At 43.8% G+C, this 23,067-nt stretch overlaps 1 protein-coding gene across 3 annotated transcripts in view; it reads right to left on the reverse strand.

The window, feature by feature from the left end:
- Positions 1-23,067, reverse strand: part of ZNF608 (zinc finger protein 608) — a 122,989-nt gene that overhangs the window by 65,972 nt on the left and 33,950 nt on the right. For all 3 annotated transcript variants that reach the window (XM_086961096.1, XM_086961095.1, XM_086961098.1), the window contains exon 3: positions 2,801-3,056. In XM_086961096.1, the coding sequence (XP_086817222.1) occupies positions 2,801-3,056 (256 nt within the window). The remainder of the gene's footprint in view (positions 1-2,800; positions 3,057-23,067) is intronic.

Raw genomic sequence — 23,067 nt, forward strand, 5'->3', positions numbered from 1 at the left:
GACATCTGAATAGCTCTTGTAGCTTCCCGGTTGTGTTTTTGCACTCTGCTCCTTGGAGTCACGCCCAGCTAGCTCCAATTAAAAAGCAATTATCTGCCCCTCACCCGCTCTTCCTAACAACCATTTCCCTGGATTCCTCAACACACTTTCATGTTTATTTAAACAGGGATGTGTTACTGCATCTTTAAGGGTGACTGAGGTCCTACTTTCTAATCCAGGCACGTTAAACTGAGGCGATAGGGGGCGGTGCGGGAGGGTAGCAGGTGGTGGTGGTGGGAAAATTGGGTTATGGTTACTTCAGCTGAGGTTTTTGTTCCCACACACTCTGCTGCACACAGTCTCAACACATGTCAACACCTAGCTGAAGATTATGTCAGGCTGAAATGATGAGAAAAAATAAACATGGTATGATTTTGTTTTCTGTCCTAAAAATACGACCGCCATGAAAGCCTCTGCCTCAGTATCTGCTACTTTAACGGGTCAACACCACAAAAAATATAAAGCAGCTCAGAGCCAAACAGGAGTAAAGGGCAGAACCAAGCGGCAAGCCACAATTTGATTAACGGAAATACATTTTACACTGAATGATATAACCATCTTAATCAAATTTCATACACCAATGTATGTGGTAGTATATTAGGGTCATTGCTGTGCACACTGGACAAACTATGTCATAGTCTTACTTGCTTTAAATAATTAGTTTTAATGGCAATAAAATATAAATTGCCTTATATTCAATTATTTAAATGCACATTTCAAGAAACAACATTCAGTTTGATATAAAGGCTGCCAATAAATCTACTGTGCCAGGGACTGATGAAAATGAAAACCACGTAGTCTAAATTCTGCCTGCCAGAGGTCTATGCAATTCCAAGCAGCACCTCCTGCTTAAGGCAACCGAGAGAGGGGCATCCATAGCCCTCCACACTTATCAACGCCACTGAACAATATCCCAGTCCACAATTACACCTGATGGTCCAGCCAACAATATTCAAGGTTCAGAAAGAGATAACATTCAATTCAGAGTGACTGTGATGTTGCCATTGTGAAATATAGACATGCCAGCATGTTCTACACAAAAATCAGTAGCAAATTAAGCAATGCTCAAGCTAAGAACACAACATTGTAGACTGTGTCCTCCATTGAAGGTTACTTGTGGTAAGCCATGACTGGCATGCTAAAAACTGCCAGGAAAGTTGTGTGCTAGTCAAAGATGACAGCGTATGTAATCCGTAAAGGCCACTCTCATGAGATCTTGCTTCCACCATGTAATATGTGAATATGTCACTCAAAATCGTCCTAACAGATACATTACTCTAATTCGACACAAGAGAGAGACAAATGTGTCTATACATATTTTCCCTATCAATTTTAACACTGGAAGGAATACCCTCAAGTTGACTGGTTATAGTGTGGAGAAAAATAGCGCTAGAGGATTCAGAACACATGGATACCAGAACCTGTTTGTACTGTCAAACTGGATTAGGATAAGAGATTGTTGGGAAACATTCAAAGACGTTAAAGAAGCTCTATGAACATGACAAATCTTCCTGTTAATAAAAAACACTCAACCAAAGCAAACATTGGAAAATATGGGCACAATATGAAATCAAACGTAAAGCAAACAACAGATGTCTTCCAATCAGTTATATAAAAAAAATCTAACTATTTTAAGCAGTAGCTAATCAAAAGCATTTCAAAGTGTAAGATTTAACATCATTGTTTATGCAACACCAGTGAAAGAAGAGTGGCCCAATATAATGCTTTTTACAATATGAATAATAATGCAGGGTGAACTGTTCGGGCTAGTATTTGGTGCAAGATCATAGTGACAAGTTCCATTCAAATCAAATCCATGAGTGATGACTGGGGTCTTTGAGGAAGGAAGCAAAGGTCAAAAACAACTGAGTTCGAACATGATATGCCACTTCCACTTTACGCCACTACCACTTTTTTTTACATTTGATAACCTCTAACAACAATCACATGTTTCATAGAGTGATTTCTTCTATGAGCTTTGCAGGTCAGCGCAGCAAACCTCTTGGAAACCTCCCAGGCAAAAAAAAGACTACAAATGTGTTTTCCTTAGATGTCTAACTGGGTGACGGGAAACAGAAGACTTGAAAAGCTTTAGAATGCTGCTTCTTTAAAGACAGCTAACTTCTAACAAAAAAATGTATCCATTACACAAGTAAATAATAGGTAACATTGTTCTTGCACTCACATTTCCTAGACAGGTAGGCAGCAGCATTAAAAGCCAGCTCCATATTGTTTGTTCATGACCTTTGAGCTCCCACCAGCCACCCTCCTCTACTTCTAAAGCACCCCAGGATTTGCTAGGTATCCTCCAGGTCTCTCACCCTGGGTGTTAGTCTAAATGACAGAGAACTTATGAGCTAAACAACTGGGTTTGTTATAGTGGCACGACTAGGAGGAGACTTAAATTTTAGGAACTTTTGTACAAGCGGAACCAATAAATCATAGTATGAGGGAAAATACTTTACCCAAAAGCATGACTGTAACCACAAGAAATGACTGTTCTCAAGAAAGCCACTAAGCATGAAAACAAAATGGGAAACTTGCACACTGCTACAAGCAAACCCACATAATTTAATAGCAGCACATCTGAAAATAGTTATAACACATAGCAATAAAGCAGCTACAACATACAACAACATCCCACCAGATGTAGCATCCAAGAGCTGATGATAAATCACACCAGACGAATAAGGGAGCGTGGCATACCAAACCAATTTAAAAATAATACCATAACAAAGCGAGTATACGAAACAGTGTTTACCTTCTTCAGTCTCGTGCCACACAATTCCTTCCAGGTTAACGCTGGTCCCGGGCTCACAGGGTCCAAGGCATTCAGGCTCTGTCACTATTCCAACGTCACAAGTGTTGATACCCACTGAACGAGTCCGTACCAAGAGCTGCTCCACTGGTGCAGCGATGTTAACGGAGGATGGAGAAAAATAGGAAGGCAGAATTTGAGGTGGTATGCTGCTGGAAATCGGTGGTGGAGGGGCAGGCACTGTAAACAGAGGGTCCACCTGAAAGAAGAAACACATTTATTGCACGAGGGCCAGAACACATCAACTGCATGCCAACTGAAATTATGCAAGCGCCTACAAGAAACCACTCTAACAGTGGTACCACCAAAAGTAACATTCTTGCAACTTTTGCACAGCATTAAAATTTAAAAAATAGGTAGCAGAAGTAAGCTCATTTATTTAAAGGTTAACGGCGCTTTGCTGGGAGATTAAGGAAATGGAGTGTCGTTGCCTATAACGGCCAATAACATCCGTTACATTCATGTGGGAAGCTTTGGCTATAGCTGGAGACCGGAGAAGGCAAATGTCTGTCAGTGGAAACACGACGCAAAACAAACCAAGAAAAAAAACCTAGGAGTGAAGTCAAGCAGACCCGATGGAGGCATCAGTTGCACTATGAGAATAGTAAAGTGAGCAAACAGAAATGAATTAAGCGGACCACCCCCAACATCTTAAACCTGGTGGATGTCAGCAGCTGGGACACTTGTAACCGTACTGACGACCCGGGCGTGCCTTTTCGAACAGCCTGCATAGCTGTGACGCAGAAAGGGCCTTTTCATCGACTAACATGATGGAAAATGGCATCGCACAGGCGCCCCACAAATCCAGAAATCCCCTCCAAACTAAGTACTTGCCTGTTTTTGCAGCATTTTAATGCACCTTGACTGACACGTTTCGCTGCTGCTGCTTCGGCGACGAGTCGCTCAGCAGTTTTAAGCCCCTCTCTCGCATTCCCACACTCCCCAGCACGGCGAGGGCTCGGCGCTTTCCTGTGAACACAATGTTCTCTTCAGGAACAGAGCGAACAACAGAGGAAGGCGATCCCAATTAGACAGCTGAAGCAGTCAGCTGTGTCGCAGTCCCATTTGTGGGAGCGGAGGGGCTCCCGCGCGCTCATGCTCCCCTTTAGACCGAAATCACAACCCGATGTTCACTTGGCACAGCACAGACACCAAGCTCTCCGCAGCCCTTGATCCATCCGACTGTTTAAAGAACTTCATTTCCTGCTTTCGAACTGGTAATAAAGTGTCGTTAGGCCTCTGCACGTTTTCTCTGGCCTGTTTCCTCAGCCGATGCTGGGAAGATAAATGCCTTTCCTTTACTGATATGGTGGGGGAGGGAAACGAAGCCGATTCTTCCGAAGCCTGAGGGAGGGCGCATGCTTCTCAGCTAAGGCCACAGTTTTATGCTTATTCAAAGCGAGTTACAAACGGCTCGGGTGCAAGTAACCAGGCATGCAAATGAAGCAGCCTGCAGCATCTGAATTAAACTAATACACAAATAACTCCTACTCAACACACCGACTGGATGCAGACATTTCACATCTGACGAATCAAGGCAATACAAACATTGTAAAACAAGACCCTCGACCCTTCTCCCATCACCATGGTTACATTAACAAGGCTGTCTGCACGAATGTAATGAAGGCACGGTGCGAGTAAGGCTTATGAAACTCTGCCATGTTTCAATGTTACACATGATACCGGTGAGGTCTAGGCCTCAAACCACTACAACACAGTGTGAAAAAGCGCCCTTGTTCGCCAGCTCTGTCGTTTGGAGCAAAGCTTAATGCAATTCACAAAAGAAACCCACAAGAGCCTGGGGGTGAAACCCAGGAGGGCTTAGGGATGAGAGGTAGTAGTAGTTTTTCAGCAGGAATCACACGTTTAGACATGCTGAATTTCCAATGGGTGGAGAACTCTGCCTACATACCCTGTATGGAATACGATGCACTTTATAAACAATACAACAGAACACATACTTAAATGGGATGAAAACGTGAATTTGCCCATCTAGCTTCTTTTTAATGCTTGTTTTTTTAAAGGAAGAACATTGGGTTTGGAGAACCCAACTTCCCCTATTCCGCATATCCTCTCTCAAGAGCCCCCTACAGAACCTGTTTCCTACACTTGACAATAGTAACTATGCATGCGTTTTAGGGTTCGACTCTACCAACAGGGGTAATGTGATTACTAATAAATTTCACAAACCTATAAGTTTGTGGTTGTTCACCTATTTTTGCAGGTATATGCACAAAAGAACACCCATGAACTTGCCAAATGCCTACCTTGAGATTACAGAAATTCCACCATCCTGCAGAATTCCTCAATTTGGAAACGCACTTCAGAAATGTAATATTTTGCAAGTTTTGCTTCTGTGAATGAGGACTGGGAGTGTCCCCCAGAAGCTACACTACGTGTGTATGGACTTTGAGAACCCAGTTCACAATATTTAACACTCGGAGACCATGCAACATCAGTGATCTGCAAAATGACACAAATAGAAAAACTCCATCTACAGCCATGCTCAGTTTAGAAACAGTATTTTATATGCCAATCTCTACACAAGACTACCCGGTCGACCTATATCCAAGGACCACACCCTGTCATGCGGAAGATGTAGGTTTGCAGATTTTTACTGGTTAGCATCCACTATTTAAAAATCCTCAGGATGCTCTCCTCATCAAAAGACAGAATTACTCTACATGGGATATGACAGCTGAGCGTGTGTGCTTGGTTGATTTTTAAGGGGGATTTATCTTTTGCACTACATTTAGAAAAACAGACTGTCATGAACATCATCATTCTTATTCTGGTCAGTGGAACAGTGTTTACCAACAGCGTTATTAGGCATCTCCGCAGCATGGATCAGAACACAGTCAACAGCAACAAAGCTGTCCCCGTCAGAGATCACTGTCAAGAAAGTTCTTTTGATAGCATCGCAGAGGGGTGCGCTTGAGAATCATTAATACCTCACTACAGAGAGCAGTACAGCAGCCATCTCCAGTGCAAATGAAAAACATATGACAGCTGGTGGTGGGAGTGAATCAAACAAAGAAAAGATAATGTCAAAAGAAGACGGTCTGCAGCCTATCACTTTAAATATTTTGCTTGAATATTTGCATATGCAAGTGTGTATGAGTGGTAGCCACAAATGTTGTTCTTTCCAACAGGGATGGCCCTTTGAAAACATTATAACTTGTTATTTGCTATGAATACTCCAAGTAGCAGACATATTCAGACATATCCAAGATCTGAAATCAGTGTCGCTGTGCTGGTCCCAGTTTCATTTCACAAACGTTCTGTAGCAGGCAACCTCAATGATACTGTGTAGGCAAACATGGAGAAAATCATCCTGCCACTTTATTAGGCAGCAGAACAGACTCATTTCCCATTAAAGCAGTTCTTAACATTTTGACTTCTGTGGACCCTCGCTGAATCACTACGGGAAGAAGAGGAGCGCCGCCTAAACAATTTATATGATTTAAACCTCAAAACAATACCCCAAGCATAGAATTTAGTATATTTAAAAAATACACATTCTTAAATATTTTATTTAATTCGACGAGGCAACATGCTAGAATTTAGCATACCTGTTTAACTTGCTTGCTCCTAATGCATACCCTCTATTTCTTAGTGCATATCAGTGCTTTAATTGAGGCCACCACTCTAGACTCCGTTTGATGCACTTGCAATCCTTCCACTTATCAAGATAAGGATACAAACACAATTTTTCGACTCCAAATTCAAATTCCTTCACATTTGTAAAGTGTTTTCAAATGTAAAATTTTCAGTTGTGCTTGTTTATTTATATACACTTTATTAATCTGCAAATAATATGTAATTTTCTAAACACTCAAATTCCATGAGTAGGTCCAAGAGGCCGTGGAGCACAGATTTAGGCTTGCTAATCTATCTACATGAACACTCGTCTGACTCCCCTTTGACCACCACTTGATAGAGTATTCCCCTCTATAAGTGCAAAATAGGCAGAATCTATATTTGTGCACATTTCCCACTGGAAACCCCTAAACTCAACAGCAAGGATTTAAGCAAAGGCTTATCATAATACCATTATTTACAGGTAGACTGGAAAGCCAAGGAAAACAAAGTGGCAGCACAGTTGACTCCAGCAGATTTAGCGTTGGTGTCATAACACAAGTCTTTACCACAAAGTATTTCAGTCTTGCAGGACTGGGAGCTGTATTGTGATGGGTGGTCTGTGGGGTTCAAGCGAATGAATAAACATTTTTGTGCTACAGACATACAATACGTTTATTCTGTGTACACCGACAGGGTTGGTGACTTTAGGAGCTAATTCCTTCTAGCACTCCCAACCAAATGGCCTCTAACAAGCAAGAGAGTTACAGCGGCCGTCCATACAATATCCTGCGTTTTACTATCCTTTTGGCATGCAGAACATTTACGTATGCTTCAATGTAGCATAAAACTAGTGCGAAAAGAATCCAACACCGTCATTTAGGGGTAGCCAAGAGTGATAATACTACTATTCAGTCGCTGCCCACAACCCAAGTAGTTTACTTTGCCAACCCTGTGATTTTACTAAGCTGATTTCTTATCTCCCTATGTGCATTTTGCTTTTGCTGCCATGAGTCGTTACCTATGCTGCTTATCTGTAACTGTTTAGTGACATGTTGCAGACTCGAGTTTTTATTAGAATCCGTTGACTTATGCGAGAAATTCCTGAAAAGTTACCAGGGTGGAAAGGTCATACACATATGGTGGAATGACACTGCTGAGAGAGTTCCAATTCGATGGCATAGGAAGCAAGGCATCTTTATTTGGAAGAAAAGTCCCTATGCACATAAATAAAGACCACAAAGTAGTTTAAAGCACCCAAGTGGCATACATCACTATCTTGTGCCTCACTAAAATGTGTTACAAATGTGCGATCCATCTCAATAGTCACCATCAATCACTACCGGTAGGTACATGACAGGAACCACCACCAGCACACAGATCTGGAGTGTACTGTCAATCCAAAGAGCAGCTGCTAAGATAACACCCAGCGGGTCCTTTCATCACATGACACTTCCACGGATTGCTCTGCACGGACTTCCAGTAAAAGCTCAACTTATGATTAACCTGCCTCATAAGCCCAGATTCCCGCACCAGCTACTTTCTCTGGCATCAAAAGGTTATGATAACGCTGGAAAGCACACACGTGTTCTAGTGAAGCTCCCAACGTCAAGACTTTAAACCCGGCACTGCCGAAAATATCTGCTAATTAGGACCTGATGCGACTTGGAGGGAAGTCATCTGGCATGTTTTTAGAAAGGTCTTGAAAACGTTTTGTTTGATGCCGGACACTGAACAGTTGAGACAGCTTCAAATAAGCATTTTTTACGACCTTCCGGCCCTTTTCGCCCCAAACAAAAAAAAAAATACACACACACACTAGTAAACTACAGTTCTCCGTGGAGCAGCACCAGACCCCAGTCTGCGACGCAAATGTTTGGAAAGGCAAACCCCAGACTACCAAAAGGCATTGGGATCTCTTTCTAAAGACAAAGTGCGCGCTATAATAGGGTAAATGAACTACAGCAATAAAGAACCACTGTTAAACTATACATAACAGGAAGGCCTACATACCACTCACTTCTCTTCTAGCCCCTGCAGCTCCGAGAGACTCTTTCATCCATGAAGGTACAAGCGAAAGCGGTGGAGATGAAAATATGAACATTTTCGATGGTTTTATATAAAGGCAACAACGGCGTTGAGAGTAAACAACAAAATTGGCAAAAACATTAACTGTAAGAAGTCGAAAGGTACAAGCCTTCACGCATTTGCCAAAATATACTGAAAGGGAATAATCTGCGGCAGTGTTATAAAAGCCCGAAATGCCTGGAGCAATTCACAGAAACGGTGGAGACTTGTATGGGCCCTTCGAGGAAATGAAATTGCATTTTATCAAGTCTGGTTTAAAGAAAGGCTGCTTTAGCTGTGGGATAACATCGCCGTCTAATCATTAGTAGTCAGAAAACAGCCATGTAAACACATCAATTATGGGCCAGCGCCAAAAGCCCTTGAGATCCCGGGGATTAACAGCCAATCCTCTGTTTTACAAGCTCACATCAAAAGGAATATTAATAAGAGGAGGGGCGAGGCGAAGGCCTGTCAGCATAATTCAGTCAGTAAAACAAGGCCTCGTTTTCTTCCCTTGTGCTGAAACGGGCCCATGGAAGAAGCTGGCATTAGCTTCAGAATATGGCGCGGCCAATTACACTGCATTTTTTCAACAGCTGAAGCTGGCTAAGCGACCAGGCATCTGCAATAACTGAAGGAGAATGGCCTCATTGTTGAATCAACAGGCACAAGCTGGACAAGCCAAGCTATCAAGCCATCAGATAATGGCACGATTTGGCATATCACCTACAAAATTCCACGGCCCGCTCCCCAAAAATGTTAAGTTAAATAAAAATATAAGCACGTTTGTGAAAACTTTCTTCAGGCAAAGCTTCCAATGCAGTCTGTTCCTTCACATACTGGCCAGAAACACAAACCTCTGTATATTGACCTGTTACAGCATAAACAAAATAACACCACAGACACACACCCAAAGCCTGTAAAACAGCTAAAATACTCAAATGTGCTCAGAAAGGGTATTTTCCACACGGCTAGCCATACACAATCAACAATCATATGGACAATTAAAGGATAAACCCTTGGACAGTGTCCCAGTATTCAGTCCAATATACATCGAAAGCGGGCTTCTCCAATGAGAAGCTCATGAGCTACTGGTAGCTCTCCAGCTACCAGCAAGTAGCTGTTCTGTATGCCGTTCAGCCTAACAGATTACAAGCTTGAATGGAGTGTATCTGAGATGAAAATGTGTATATTTCCAAAACGGATAAGCTGATATGGGAAAAAAAGGTTGAATTTCCAAAATATCTTTAAATCTAATATGAAGTGATAAATGATGTGGCAATGGGTAGACTAATTGCTAACATTATCACCTACTGTATCGGTATGCATTACCCAGTCAAAGGCATTCCGAATTGGCAAAGCCTTTTTTTTTACATTGCTGCTGGAAACCCTGCCTAATGCATAGACAAGTTTATTGCAGATACATTTGCATAGGGTAGCCACTAATGAAATCTTGTCTGATGTGGTCATTATTACAACACAGGCAATATAAGTAGCTCAGGATGATTTTCATTTAACCTAGGTAGCTTTTATTCAGCAGCGGTCATAAGCAAAGGTGGTGAGCAGGAGGTGTCGCGCAGGGGTCGGGAGGGGGGAGGGGAGGTTTGGGTCAACAATATAAAATAAAATAACACCTACATCCGCCGGCTGCCTCCAGCATTGCGCTGCCTCTCCTCTTTGTGGGTGATGTCCCAACAGCCCCTGGGAAGGACTCTCATCCAATCCCCATGTTGCAGAGCAGAGTGGGCATTGAAATGAGCAGGCAAGAAAGATGTCCTGCTCAGAACCAGGGAGTCTGTGGGGTTTCTCCAGCCCGGCTGCTCAATGCAGCTTGGCTGGAGAAAACCTAAGTGCACATGTGTGTTTTGGTCAGTCTGAGACGGCCGGCCAAACGTCATATGCCCCCTCCCATGCCTCAGCCCCGCCCCTCCCAACACCACTGGCTAAGAGCCGGCAGATATAAAGTAAAACAATGCAAGAACATAGTTTTATTTTACATTTGCTGGCTCTGAACCAGGCAGTGGGGCGACGCTCCTCTGCCATTGCGGACGAGCCGCCACTGCTTTTATTATGGAAAAGGTTAGAGATTCCTCATCTAAAGCCACTACCCTTCACCGTTTCTTTCAATAAACTCTTTAGTAAGTGAGAGGCAACTACATAGACAATGGTAAATCTCCTTCACAGACTTTTTTCTATTGGAACTTACGTGAGCTAACAGGTGAACTTGTATTTTGAATTGGATGTTCTCTATAGATGCCAGAAAAGGAAAAACCACACAACTACTAACAAGTGCTGCGCTACCTCGCTAACAGGCTTGAACGTGCTACCAGTTGTAGCACAATACACTGAGCCAGAACGCATTAATTATTTTCCTTTCAAGGCTTCATTAATCTCTATTACCTTGATAACAAAAATTGACAAAACCAATAGGTCTGGCCTTTAGGATCTATTGCAGGGCTAATCTAGTTTCTTTTTTTCTTTTCTTTTCTTTACAAAAGCACTGCGATACCTCATCATTTTGTAGTCATGTGACAACACGCAAGCATATGCCTACCAAATAAATGAAGCACCAAAAGGGTTTAAAAAAACAAAAAACAGGAGAGTGGGTTGTCCGCACACATGGGAAGGGGAATGAAGCAACTTTAAGGACTGGTAGGGGGAGATGTGCATGAGGACTACGTGGAAATTTGGGTGGGGTAGAGCAGGAGACAGGTAAAAGGAAAACGTGGAGCACTGGGTAGAGGAGGGCATGACAGATATGGTTGGGCGCACCTGACACAGTGAGAGAGAACAGCGTGGAGTGCTGGGTGGGGGAGAGAGCACACAACAATAGAAGAATGTGGATTGCTAGGGTGGGTGGACAAGCACACCAGGAAGACAGCTGGAAAGGATATGCACTCTCATGGAGTGTTTTATGAAAAAGAAAAGCAAGCAATCGTGGGTAACCAGAAGGAGCCAATCTGAGCATAAACAGGCTATGCTCCACGCGAGGGTCAAAAACATGTTGCACGGGCTAATGCAAAGAAAGTCGAAGAATAGAAAGCAAGCAAATGTGAGTGACAAAACACAAAGCTAATGGTAAGCAATGGGAGGATTTAATTCCTAGGTATGCCTTCAGCATATCGCCAATATGTCTTTGCAACCGGATAACTGCACTGTCTGGTAGGCTTCGAACTAAGAAATGAAAAAAAAGAACTACGATGCAGCGTTGCCATTTTGTAAGTGGGCAAACCACACATACTTGGACCTACAAAATGCATTCTTTTCTTTTTATTTACTGATGTGAGTAGAATGGTTCATTAAAAAAAAAACAGTATGTGAAAAGATTTCCTCTTTTCCTAAAGTGGGTGAGAGGAGCAGCATGGAAGGTGCGGGTGAATAAAAGCAACACAGAGGTCGCAAGGGTGACAGGAAGCAACACAAGTGGGGTGAAGCAACCCAGATGGTAGGGTGGCTAAAGCAACAAAGAAGGTGCGGGGGGAGGAAGCAACCCGAAGGGGAGGAAACTGCATGGGCGAGAGAGAGAGAGGAACGTGGAGTGCAGGGGAAGAGAAGCACATGGGCTACAGAGGGACATGGAGCTGGGAGAAGATGCACACACGTGAGAAAACAATGCCGGGGAAGAAGCACACACATGCGAGCACAAAACAGAAGGGGTGGGGTAACCGCAGAGGAGAGAGCATCTTGGAATGAGACAGTGGTGGGAAGAGAACTAAATGAGGGAGACCACTGGAAAACACATGTACTCTCACTGAGTGCTCAATCAAAAAGAAACAAGTAGTGCCTGAAAAGTGAATAGTGAAAGGACACAAGGAATTAAGCCACGCTGCAGGGGAGGGATAAACACAAGAGAAAGCAAAGCAGATACAAGCTCACAAATAAAAATCAAGCAAATGAGAGTGACAATAAAGCCAACCAAAGGAGAGCAATGGCCTACCTCTAAGCTAATAATGGGTGTTTTCACAAAACAGACAGCTTAAACTGTTAGCTAGGCAAGACCTTAAAAGAGCACACCCAAAAACACCACATTCGGTGAGTTCCCATTTCGATTTTTTTGTTGTTGCATATAATGGTACTTTATAAAAAATCGATATTGTTAAAAGCCATAGAGAGTTCTTCCAAATCATGTGGAAGGGTTTACAATTCAAATTCAAATGAAAAAATACTTTATTCAGTTTTACAGTATTAAAACCATAAAAGCAACATTTCAACCATTAAAAGCATCATGTAATAAGACACAATAACCATAATCACATGATTTAAAAAGTTCATTCTGATATAGATAAAAGAGATTTGGAATAGAACAATCGCCCGTGAAATACATTTAAGCTCTTGAGCGAAGTTGAATAGAGTAGCAACTACAATAAGGGGATCCATTAATTCTCCATACAACTTCTCATTCTCAGTGCTGATTTTAAAAATCCAACCACAAATAAAGTACATTCTGGTTTTAACATTTGTAAAAATCAAAGGGCCGGACAGACCTGAATAAAATTCATCTTTTTTAAAAGGGGCTTTAAAAAGAACCTCCGGGGAGCAACATAGTGGCGACAAAAAAACATAAAGTACCCTGAGTTTTGCCACATCTATCCCATCTCTATAAAAAAAATGTTGTTGGGTAAAAGTCTTTTTTACACACACCACATCCCCAGCGGTGATAAGGTCAGGTCTTAAAAAAAAGTCCGGGCACCCCAGCTCATTGAAACAATCTTTTAAATATTTTAACCAGGGAATATTAAGCATATTGTCCAGGGACAGGGCTTCTTTCAATAACTGGTGATTAAAATCTAGGTCTTTGTTTAACCAGCATTTAGCCTAAAAAAGCAAAGGACGCATTGCTAGAGTATCACCGATGAAAGGCAGCCCGGTTTCTTCATGTATTACTAGATTTGAAGTACCTTTGGGTACTCCCAGGAGCTGTTTTAAGAAATTATTTTCAGCCACCTGAATACCCTTGGCTGCTACATATCCCCATAGCTCGCTTCCGTAGCTGCCAAGTGCGACACTTTTTGCCTGGTATATCTTCAACATTGCAGCAATTGGGCGCTTGCCCATTTTGGCTGCAAAGTTGAAGATAGCAGTATTCGCACGTGTAATCTCTCCTCTTTTCCTCTGAACTAGAGCGCCCCAATTTAGATGGTCATCGAATAGGACGGTCAGGTAAGAGAAGGTTGTAGCTATGGGCACTTTTTCTTCATTCACCGTAAAAGGGTATTGAAGCTTAGGACGCGTCCCAACCTGCATTATGTAAGATTTGGTGTTCTTTATGGCTAGATCACGGTCAGCAATAATGCTACGGAAAGCATTCAATAGAGACTGCACCCTTGCGGTTCTAGCCAGGAGGACCGCGTCATCCGCGTAAAGCAGGACGGGGAGACCCCTGCCCCCAATATATGGGAAATCCACACCAGTTTCAACCAAGGTCTTATCCAACTCATTAATGTACAGATTGAAAAGGAAAGGGGCCAGGATACAGCCTAGCCTTACTCCCCGGTCAACATTAAAGTTCCTTGATACTCTAAGGTCCTGGGAGAATCTGATATTCACCTTTGTATCCCTGTGCAGATCCCTCAGGAAGTTAACCAGAGTAACCTCCACCCCCATGGAGCTCATGGACTGGCACAATTTCCCCCGATTGACACAGTCAAAGGCGGAGGAAAGATCCATGAACGCCAAGTAGATAGTGCCCTGACGGGGAACGGTATACTTCCTGAGAATGATGTACAGGTTAAGGCATTGTGCCAAGGTGGAATGCCCTGGGCGAAACCCATATTGGATGTCAGAAATAACCCTGTTATCTTCTGCCCAGGATGTCAATGTGTTCAGCACTACCTCACCCACGACCTTGACCACAGAATCAATAAGGGAGATCGGTCTATAACAACTAGTACTGTTACGACCTCCCTTCTTGAAAACCGGCACAATCGGCGAGGTACCCCATGACTTCTGGGCAACCTGACCCCACCACCGCGTTAAGCACGGCCGTGAGGACCGGGGCCCAGAGAGGCTGGTTTGATGTAAAAAGGTCCGGGGGCATACCGTCAGGGCCCGGAGCCTTATTACAAGTCAGTCCTGAGATGCCTTTCACGACCTCCCTCAACGTAAACAGGAGCAAAGTTTTGTTATGCCTTCTCAATTTCGGATATATCTCAGTTCTAGTACTCTTAAATATGGATCCAAAATTTTCTACCCATTCATCTTCAGTAATGTTGGTGCCGATAACATCCACCCCTTCCCTCTCAAACAGGGGTCTATTGATTAGTCCCCAAAATTTCATGCTGTTACCTAGGGTACTTGGATCTAGGAGTTCTTTCCAGGTAGCGTCCTTTATTTCGTTTTTCCGATTTGCCATGGCCTTTTTAGGTCTCGGCTAGCGTAGGCTGCGCACATGCGCAGTCTCGCTGGCAACATTTATTGACTGAGTAGCGAGGTTAAACCCCGCCCCTCTTCTCCATTGGCTGACCTCCTAAACGGTGGCCCGCATTGGAGAAGAGGTCTTAGTGATGTCATTCTCTCCATCTAAGCCCCGTCCTTTTCGGATTGGGGGGCGTGTTTTTTAGTTTCTTTCTACCCTCTTCTCCATTGGCTGGAATGTAAAAACAACAGTCAAAAACACGCCCGTTGTTCACATTCCAGCCAATGGAGAAGAGGGGAGAAAGAAAAACACGCCCCCCAGTCTGCAAAGGACAGGGCTTAGTGAAAAATGGCGAGCGCTTGTTTCTTTTGGGTGAGGGCTTGTTTTGTAATTATTGCATTATTCTTCTTATAGTTAAGGCGAAGAAACCAAATCCGCGGTTGATCTCTTGGGCTAGCTTTCAAAGCTGCCTTTAACTCTCTAGCAGCTTTGGAGCAGGCACGATCAAACCATTTAGGGTCTCTAGATGAGGAACTTTGTGCGGGAACAGTTAATAAGGCCCTCACCTTGGAGACAATCCCCTCAAAAGCTTTGAGAACATCCACATGAAGGGAATCGGAGGACACACATGATTCTATTTCAAGGGCACATGATTCACGGACGTTATCATAAAGCAGGTCTGAGTTCACCTGGGACCACTTTAGACGGTGCCTACCGTCCATGAGTTTCATCACACCAGATGTTACCTTCTTAGTCTGTGAATTCAGTAAATCTCCACCCAGGTAAACGCAGACAGGGTTGTGGTCGCTTAAAATACTATTTCGGATTTTAAACCCCAAAAGTAAAGATTGTAGGCCAGCAGAAATCAAAACGTGATCTATAAAGGTCCCCCTATTATAACCTTTAAATGAAGTGACAGGCTGTTTACTAGAATCGTCTACAATAGACATAGAAGAGATCAAGTCTAGTTCATTGAGTAAATTGTTGGGTGCATCACCCTGGATCGAATGCTCGAAATGCAGCCCCCACATCCTAGCACAGCCCATTTCTCCCATGGAGGTTGTCGCCGGGTCACCACATGGGTGTAAATTAAAATCCCCAGTTAGCATGAGGCAGTGGGAAGCATGTCCGCAGTGCTGTTCAACAAAATCGCCCAACTGGGCAATCTTACAGATCCCCATGGTATTCACTGCATTGTAAAAGATGATCAAGCACAGGCTCGCATTCCCTCGCTTTAGAGTAACAGCTTGGAGATCAGTATGGGTGGATGAAATTTCCTTGATTCTACCATTCAAGTCTAAAGCTATGTAAATAACCAAACCGCCCTTGGTTCTACCCCTGGGTGATGGAGAGGCTGGGACAAAGAAGGCTTTATAACCCTCTAAAAATAAATTGCAATACACCATCCAGGTCTCTTGTAGGCAGATCACAGGGAATTGCCTAATAAACAGCACCCACTCAGGGTGCTGGAACTTCCCCTCCAGGCCTGCGATATTCCAAGAAATTATGTTATAGGGTACTTGCTCTATGAGATCCCCCAGAGAAGCATTAAATGGAGCCTCTGTTAACTTGGGGGTGTACGCCCCTGGCAGCGACTGTGTGAAAGAGTCAGCCCTACGATGTGAGAGATGGGTAGATGCATGGTGTTCCGAGATTGGAACACTGGGTTCTATACTTACACACAGTCAATCAAAGTCATCTAACCTTGAGAGCACAGCAAATCTGTTTATCCCCTGCGGAATAGGTGAAAAATAACAGCCCCCCGGAATATTGCGCCTCACTAAGGAGAGGATCAGGTGACTGGTCGCACCGCCATCATCCGGGCCGAAAAACTGGCAGTTACTTGAGGAATTTAAGTTAGTGCTCCTTGACGGCTCAGGTTGGTAAAAAAAAGGCCAGAGGGAGGAGCTGAATACTAGAACCCCTGTTAGCCAAACCTGCTCAGGTCTCTCTAAATATTGTTTCAATGATCATTCGATCGTTAAAGTTCACAATGATGCAATCTCCCCCCCTTTTTTTCTGGCACTACCCACCCAACCCACGTGGTGCACCATTATAATCTTTCGGTCTACTACTGGGCCTACTGAGGTGTTTCAAGAGAGCCAATGGATGACTTTATTCTTAAGCTGAAAAAAGGCCTCATTAGTACCACCGGAAAGTGGCGGGACATTCCCCAGGATAATCACCAACGGGGTTGATTGGGGTGGTAAATTAATGACCGTCGAGTTTGGCAGGTCAATGGTGGAATCTCCCTGGGGCTTTCCAGCATTGTTCCCCAAACCCTGAGGTGCCTTACCCTGTTGTTTAGCTGGATGATTCCTATTTGTTGCCGGGCCCTCACTAATACCCCCCAACACCAACTCTATGTTGTTAGTGTCCAAGTGTCTCCCCCGAGGCGCAATAATACGGGATAAATTGGTTTTCAGATGTGCCCCTGTTGATTGTTGGGTGCCTGCAGTAGAATCAAGGCTAGTTGGCACGTGTTAAAATTGTCTAACAAACCAGTTGGTGGCAGGTTTTTGGTTTGAGCTGCTATACTTTGCTCTATCTTATTTAACTTAGACACAATGGGGGCCAACTTTTCCTCCTATAGAGCTCAGCATCGATTTCAAGGTTTCCAATATGTGATGGTCAGCCATAAACAGCGCTACCGCCTGAGCCCCCCCTGTGACTAAGGAGGGTGCTAGCGACTCGTTAGGTTTAATTTTTTTTGCTTGACTGGCGATGGCTTTACACTTTCTTTTCAGACTGCCAATGGAGCGACTAGCTTCCCTCAAATGTTTCGAAGGAGTAGGGCCATGGGGAACCTCTTGATGAGCAGCAGTATTCTTCCCACTGGACCCACCCTCCCCTGAGGTAACAGCATGTGCGATAACCTTCCTATTTGCAATTAATACTACAGGAGAGAAAGGCCTAGGCGGTACCTCCCCCACAGCTTCTGGAATACTGTGAAGCATATCCTTTACCGGTGTTTCATTACCTACTCCCATTTAGGGTGGGGTACCTTCTAGCTCAACGATAGAGTCTTTGGAGCCATTGTTAGAGCCACTCCGGGGATGATAAAGAGTACCTGGGGGGATCTAGATAGACGTCTATTGACCAATTTGATCTCTTTGTCGATGACTGAAGCAGCCCTCGACAAAAAGGCATCCATTTTGATGCAGCTAAACGCCCTAGGGTAGGTGCTTGGGTCTTTCTTCTCCCCATTGTTACTGCCCTGTTGGAGGATAAAATAATCCCGCTAATTATAGACTAGGCAGAGTTAGACAAATAATAAAGTTAACCACTTACTTCAGACAGTTAAATAAGCATTCAACATATCAATGACTAGGCAACGAAGTGAGTTCGCTTTCTCAAAGGAAAAATAACATAGCCCAACCTGGCCTCTTTCGGCCCCTAACAGGCACGGACCCCTCACCCCCTTACGAGCACCTCCCGGCGCCCACGTTGCTGTGCGCGGCGAGCTCTGGGAAATGTAGTTTTCCTAGTCCGGAGCGATAGAGAGCAATGGCGGCTTGGAGCAGCTGTCCCAGCAAGTCAAACAGTAGAGTAAAGCGTTCCCAACAGCAGCAACGGGGAACTTTGAACAGGTGTTATATGTGAAGCGAGGGTGCTTGCACTTGGTTGACTTGACGCTCAGGTCAGAATGGCGGGGGGTCTCCCCCACAACCCTCGTCAATGGGGGCCCCAGGGGCCACGCGCCAGGCCCCGGTGTTAAGGTCCGGCGCACGCGATCACCGCACCTCTCGGCCCGGTATCACCTGGCCACAGGAGCCTCCCGCTAGTCCTCCAAAGACGTGCACCCGGCAGGGCTCCCAGGCCGCACGCCACAGCAATTCTCCTCCGCTCTGGGGGGGGAGGAGGGGGGACAGCAGCGGCTCTTCGGATAGCGCACCGCTGCCCGCCCTTTCAGCCAGCGCAGTCGCCTCTCACCATGAGTCTCTGGGAATACACTCCCGGCTCCGGCTGAATTGTCGCCGGTACTTCTCCCACAGTCGCGGCGCTGCTCTCTCTCAGCAGCCGCCCGGGCCGCAGACGGATCTCCCACCGCAGGAGACCCAGCGCCCAGCCGCAGCAATTTCCTCGCAGCCTGAGCAAGAAGACGCGGGGAAACCGGAACCTTGTTGGGAGCCAGAAGAACGCAGACCCAATCACACTGCACACGGGAGGAGGTGGCCTCAAGCCTGCTGCTCCAATGTTGACTGTGTCCTGTTTATCTTAAAGTTATGTGTTAGCATTGTGTATGTAAAAGAGTAGGTAAAGAAATATTATAAGGGTTTGGAGCAGCAGAAACAGAACTCAGGCTCCACTCAGTTTCATGCTTTTTCAAGTCATTTACCACCACCTTCTGAGCAGCTTTAGTAAAACCGATTCCTAGATAAGTGGGCACAGGCCGAAGGATATGGAGGATGTGGCGTGAGGAGGAGTAGGAGGAGGAGTGACAGTAAGGGGAAGTTGAGTTACGATTGTTTTTCTTTCTTTTTTAAATGTAAAAAAATTCAACAAGCCTGGCCCATATAAGTGAGACAAACTATAGGCATTGGGCGATAAAATAAAAAACATTTAAAAAAAAAAGATTCATATATCATAATTCTCTAAACAATTTGATAACTAGGTTGTGGTGGCAAAGTCCATGCTTTGCACACACAGAATTCCACCACTATAAATAGGCTTGCTGTTCCACAGAGCACAGTTAAAATAAAGTATTGTTTAGTGCATCTGCCAACGCTTCCTAATATATCACAATTTTCTTTACACGCCCAGGGTGAAAGGCATATATTAACAAGAGCACTTTGTAAACGTCACAGTTTGTTCCCCGAAGTTCCACTCACTAAGAGGAACAGTACATTAGGAAGCAGAACATGTTGACCATTGGTATGCAAATGCCCATTTGAAGGGCCACAACTCTTGCAGTTTAATCAATGTCGCCCTCGGCCGGCCTCCAGATTGTGTCCACATTTAAAAAAAACAAAATCTCTTGATCACCGGGTGTGGAACACACATCTCTTGCAATGGTTGAAACCGGATTTCTATTTTAATACCCTAACAATTAAAGGAACGACTCTAGATTTTCTACTGCACAACTTCACACACTCTGAAAACATGCAAATATAATTTAACAAGAGATCTTTAGAAACTGGCATAAAAAGTGCTTCAAGCACTTGCTGCCATCTCCATATTATATTTGGCAGTAACACGTTGGTCAGTCAATCCCATTTAGCAAGCAAATTATCTGGAGTAGTTGAAAGAATTGTAAGTATCAGAATATTATATTCCACATCTGGTAAAATAAGGTAGCTCCAGGCACTTTCTAACTTACAAAAAAAGTTGAGTTTTCAACCAAGCATCAACAGTAAATAGCCACACTTTTGGCTACAAGTCCGTCGAGTTACAAGGTAGAGAAACAAACGTTATGGATATCACTGTTGGCTTGATTACCCGTGCCCCTACTGGTTTTATCACCAGTGAACTGGTGGCTCTGCTGGTTAGATTGCCGGTGGTTCAGTATGTTTGATCACCGATTACACAGTTGATATGTTCATCGGGGATTTTGCTGGGTTGATAGTCCGTGGCTCTGCTAGTTTTGCCACCAATGGCTCTGCCACCAAAAGTACAGGCCACCTTTATAACATCAAAGAACTCAGATTGATTAACATGACGAAGAAGCAATAGAAACATGGAGCTTTTTAAAAACAAATTAGAGCATAAGTCCTCGCTTACCAAGCCAATACTAATGCAGCACTTTCCAAACCGCCTATCGCTATCTTAGGTCACATCTCAATGCTTAATGCAAACTGACGTCTGATGTCACATAGGTTAAACCAGAAAGGCTATAAGATAGGAGAGACAGTGCAAGGGAGCCAAAGGAGCGAAGAAACAATTCACTCATGAAATCTGCAGCAGAAGCACTAGCCTTACCCCAAACAAAAGCTGAAAGACTAAATGAGCTAAAAAAAAACTAGAAAAGACAAAAGAAGTCACAGATCGGAGATAAAAAAAAACCGATTAAGAACAGAAGAATAGTGTTAGATATGCCTAGATTTATTATCTGCTTTACATTTTCAGCTTCTAACAGCAAAAAGGGCTCAAAAATACTCATTGACAAGACAGAAAGATAACATCAGTTTTCCCAAAGTTAACCTGCATTATGTTACACCAACGCAGTGTGATAAGGCAACTTCCTTCATCTGGAACCTAAAACATTCCAGTTTTAGCACGAAATAAAAGTAATTGTTTTGTTAAGTATGCAGTGAACCTGATGAAGATCATAATACAATATCAAATGTATGGCTTTTGGGCATAAAAGCAATACAACATGTGTGCCTTAATAAATCTTTGCATGCCTGTGAAAGAGAAAGATAGCAACAAGAAAACTGCCCTCTAGCATATAGCTGAACCCCTCAAAGATAATCCAGGAAACAGTTATACCATCTGTCCACGGGATATGCAGGGAAGGGCAAAGCAAGTAACTAAATCTCTTAAATACTGCAGTAGAATGAAATAATGAGAAGTTTGCTTTACAAATTCAATCATTGCTATGGCACTGCTGAATACTTTTTTAGTATCATCCATCATACAATTAACCACGTCAAAAACAAATCATGCACACACACCACCAACATGAAACTGTCAAAAGAGCACCCTTTCTTTGGTTTGGGAAATTGAAATTGCTCAATCACCAATAGGCTTCCTAAACCATGGGGCTGGCTAAACCCATCCTTCACCCTACTTCAGGTCTCTTTATGTGCAACGGATGGCAACAGCCCCAGAGAAATTGGGTTCTGATAAGAACACGTCTGGCATACACCACATGGCACCATTCTGAGACCCTGATAGGATCCGGCAAGTGATACTACAGCCAGCACAATAAATGTGGCAAATATATTTTTCCTTTTCCTTATAGTTACTTCAAAGCATTGAATTGTGTTTAAATTTAGAGTGCAATAATCTCGAATTACACAAATTGCAAATCATTAACAACTTCAAGTTTACAATGATGGAACTCTAGCACTGAGACTAAAACAACAAGTTGCATAAACCTTTGATATTTTTCACCCATCTTTATGTGCCACCCACAGACGCAGAGGATGCTACTACAATAGGCGCTGAAAACAATACAGTTCATGTTCTCCTACCCACTTCCAACCCATGATTGCAAAATATTATCACTCCCCATCCAATCTCATACCAAATTGTTGGCCTCTTACTGCCCATGCCAGCTAGCAGTGGCCCTTCTGCTGCACTCTATTGTTGCTCTCTCCGTCTGTCCATCAGATATCGTACTTTCCCTGGTGCTCATCTCTCCCCTTTTTCTCAGATAACACTGCCACAGTTAGTTTGAATGCATACAGGTCTCTTGTTTCCTTCCCTATAGCCTTTGTGGCCATTTAAGAAACAGAGATGGGTGAAACACCTCATTGTTACACCAAGTGAGTCTTCTTTCTACCTCCAATTGATTTGGGCTGTTGTATTAACTTCATCCTTCCGCTCTGGTGGATGCCAAACTTGGCAGCCATTTGCAACTGCCTTCTTTTCCACACTTTGTAAAGTGATAATGTTCGGAGTGAGGTAAAATCATTGAGTGCAATCACAAATGAGCCAGGATATAGAATTATTGTTTGGGTTTGCCAAGGTTTTATAGGTTAATGTCATGACCATATACCAAGTATTAAACGTATTGTGACCCCACTACTGCCAATCAAAGGGGGCGCCAGCTTCTGCTTCAGCAACATTTTAAAGATTACCCCAAGTGGCAACACGAAGAGTAGGTTTTAAAATTGTCACAACAGACGTGAATAATCCATTCACTGTGTGCTGCCCCTACCGTGCTGCAAACTGGAGAGGATCTTCTGTAGGGAGAAAAGGGGCTAAAATGCATGGGACGCATAGGTTAAAAAACATAAACCAACAGATACAACTTTGCAGAGCACAGGCTAGTTCTGCTGTTGTACTTCCACTGAACGACGGCTACAAAATTCTTGTGGCTTTGTGTTTCCCAGAGAACTAATCGCCTGCTGTGTGAAAGGCCAACAGTACTGAAGGGGCACCGTGAATGGGAAAAGCAGGCGGTGTCAGCAGAAAGACCCCCCACGGAGAGAAGGCTGCATATGCTTCAAGGGCACAGACAGCTTCTCCCCACCAGGCGATTTCCAAAGCCGCCAATTCACCCGAAGAACGTGAACAGCAGAAGACTGTATTGACTACCTCA

This window comes from Lissotriton vulgaris, chromosome 3_1 (assembly GCF_964263255.1).
Source record: "Lissotriton vulgaris chromosome 3_1, aLisVul1.2, whole genome shotgun sequence".
NCBI lineage: Eukaryota > Metazoa > Chordata > Amphibia > Caudata > Salamandridae > Lissotriton > Lissotriton vulgaris.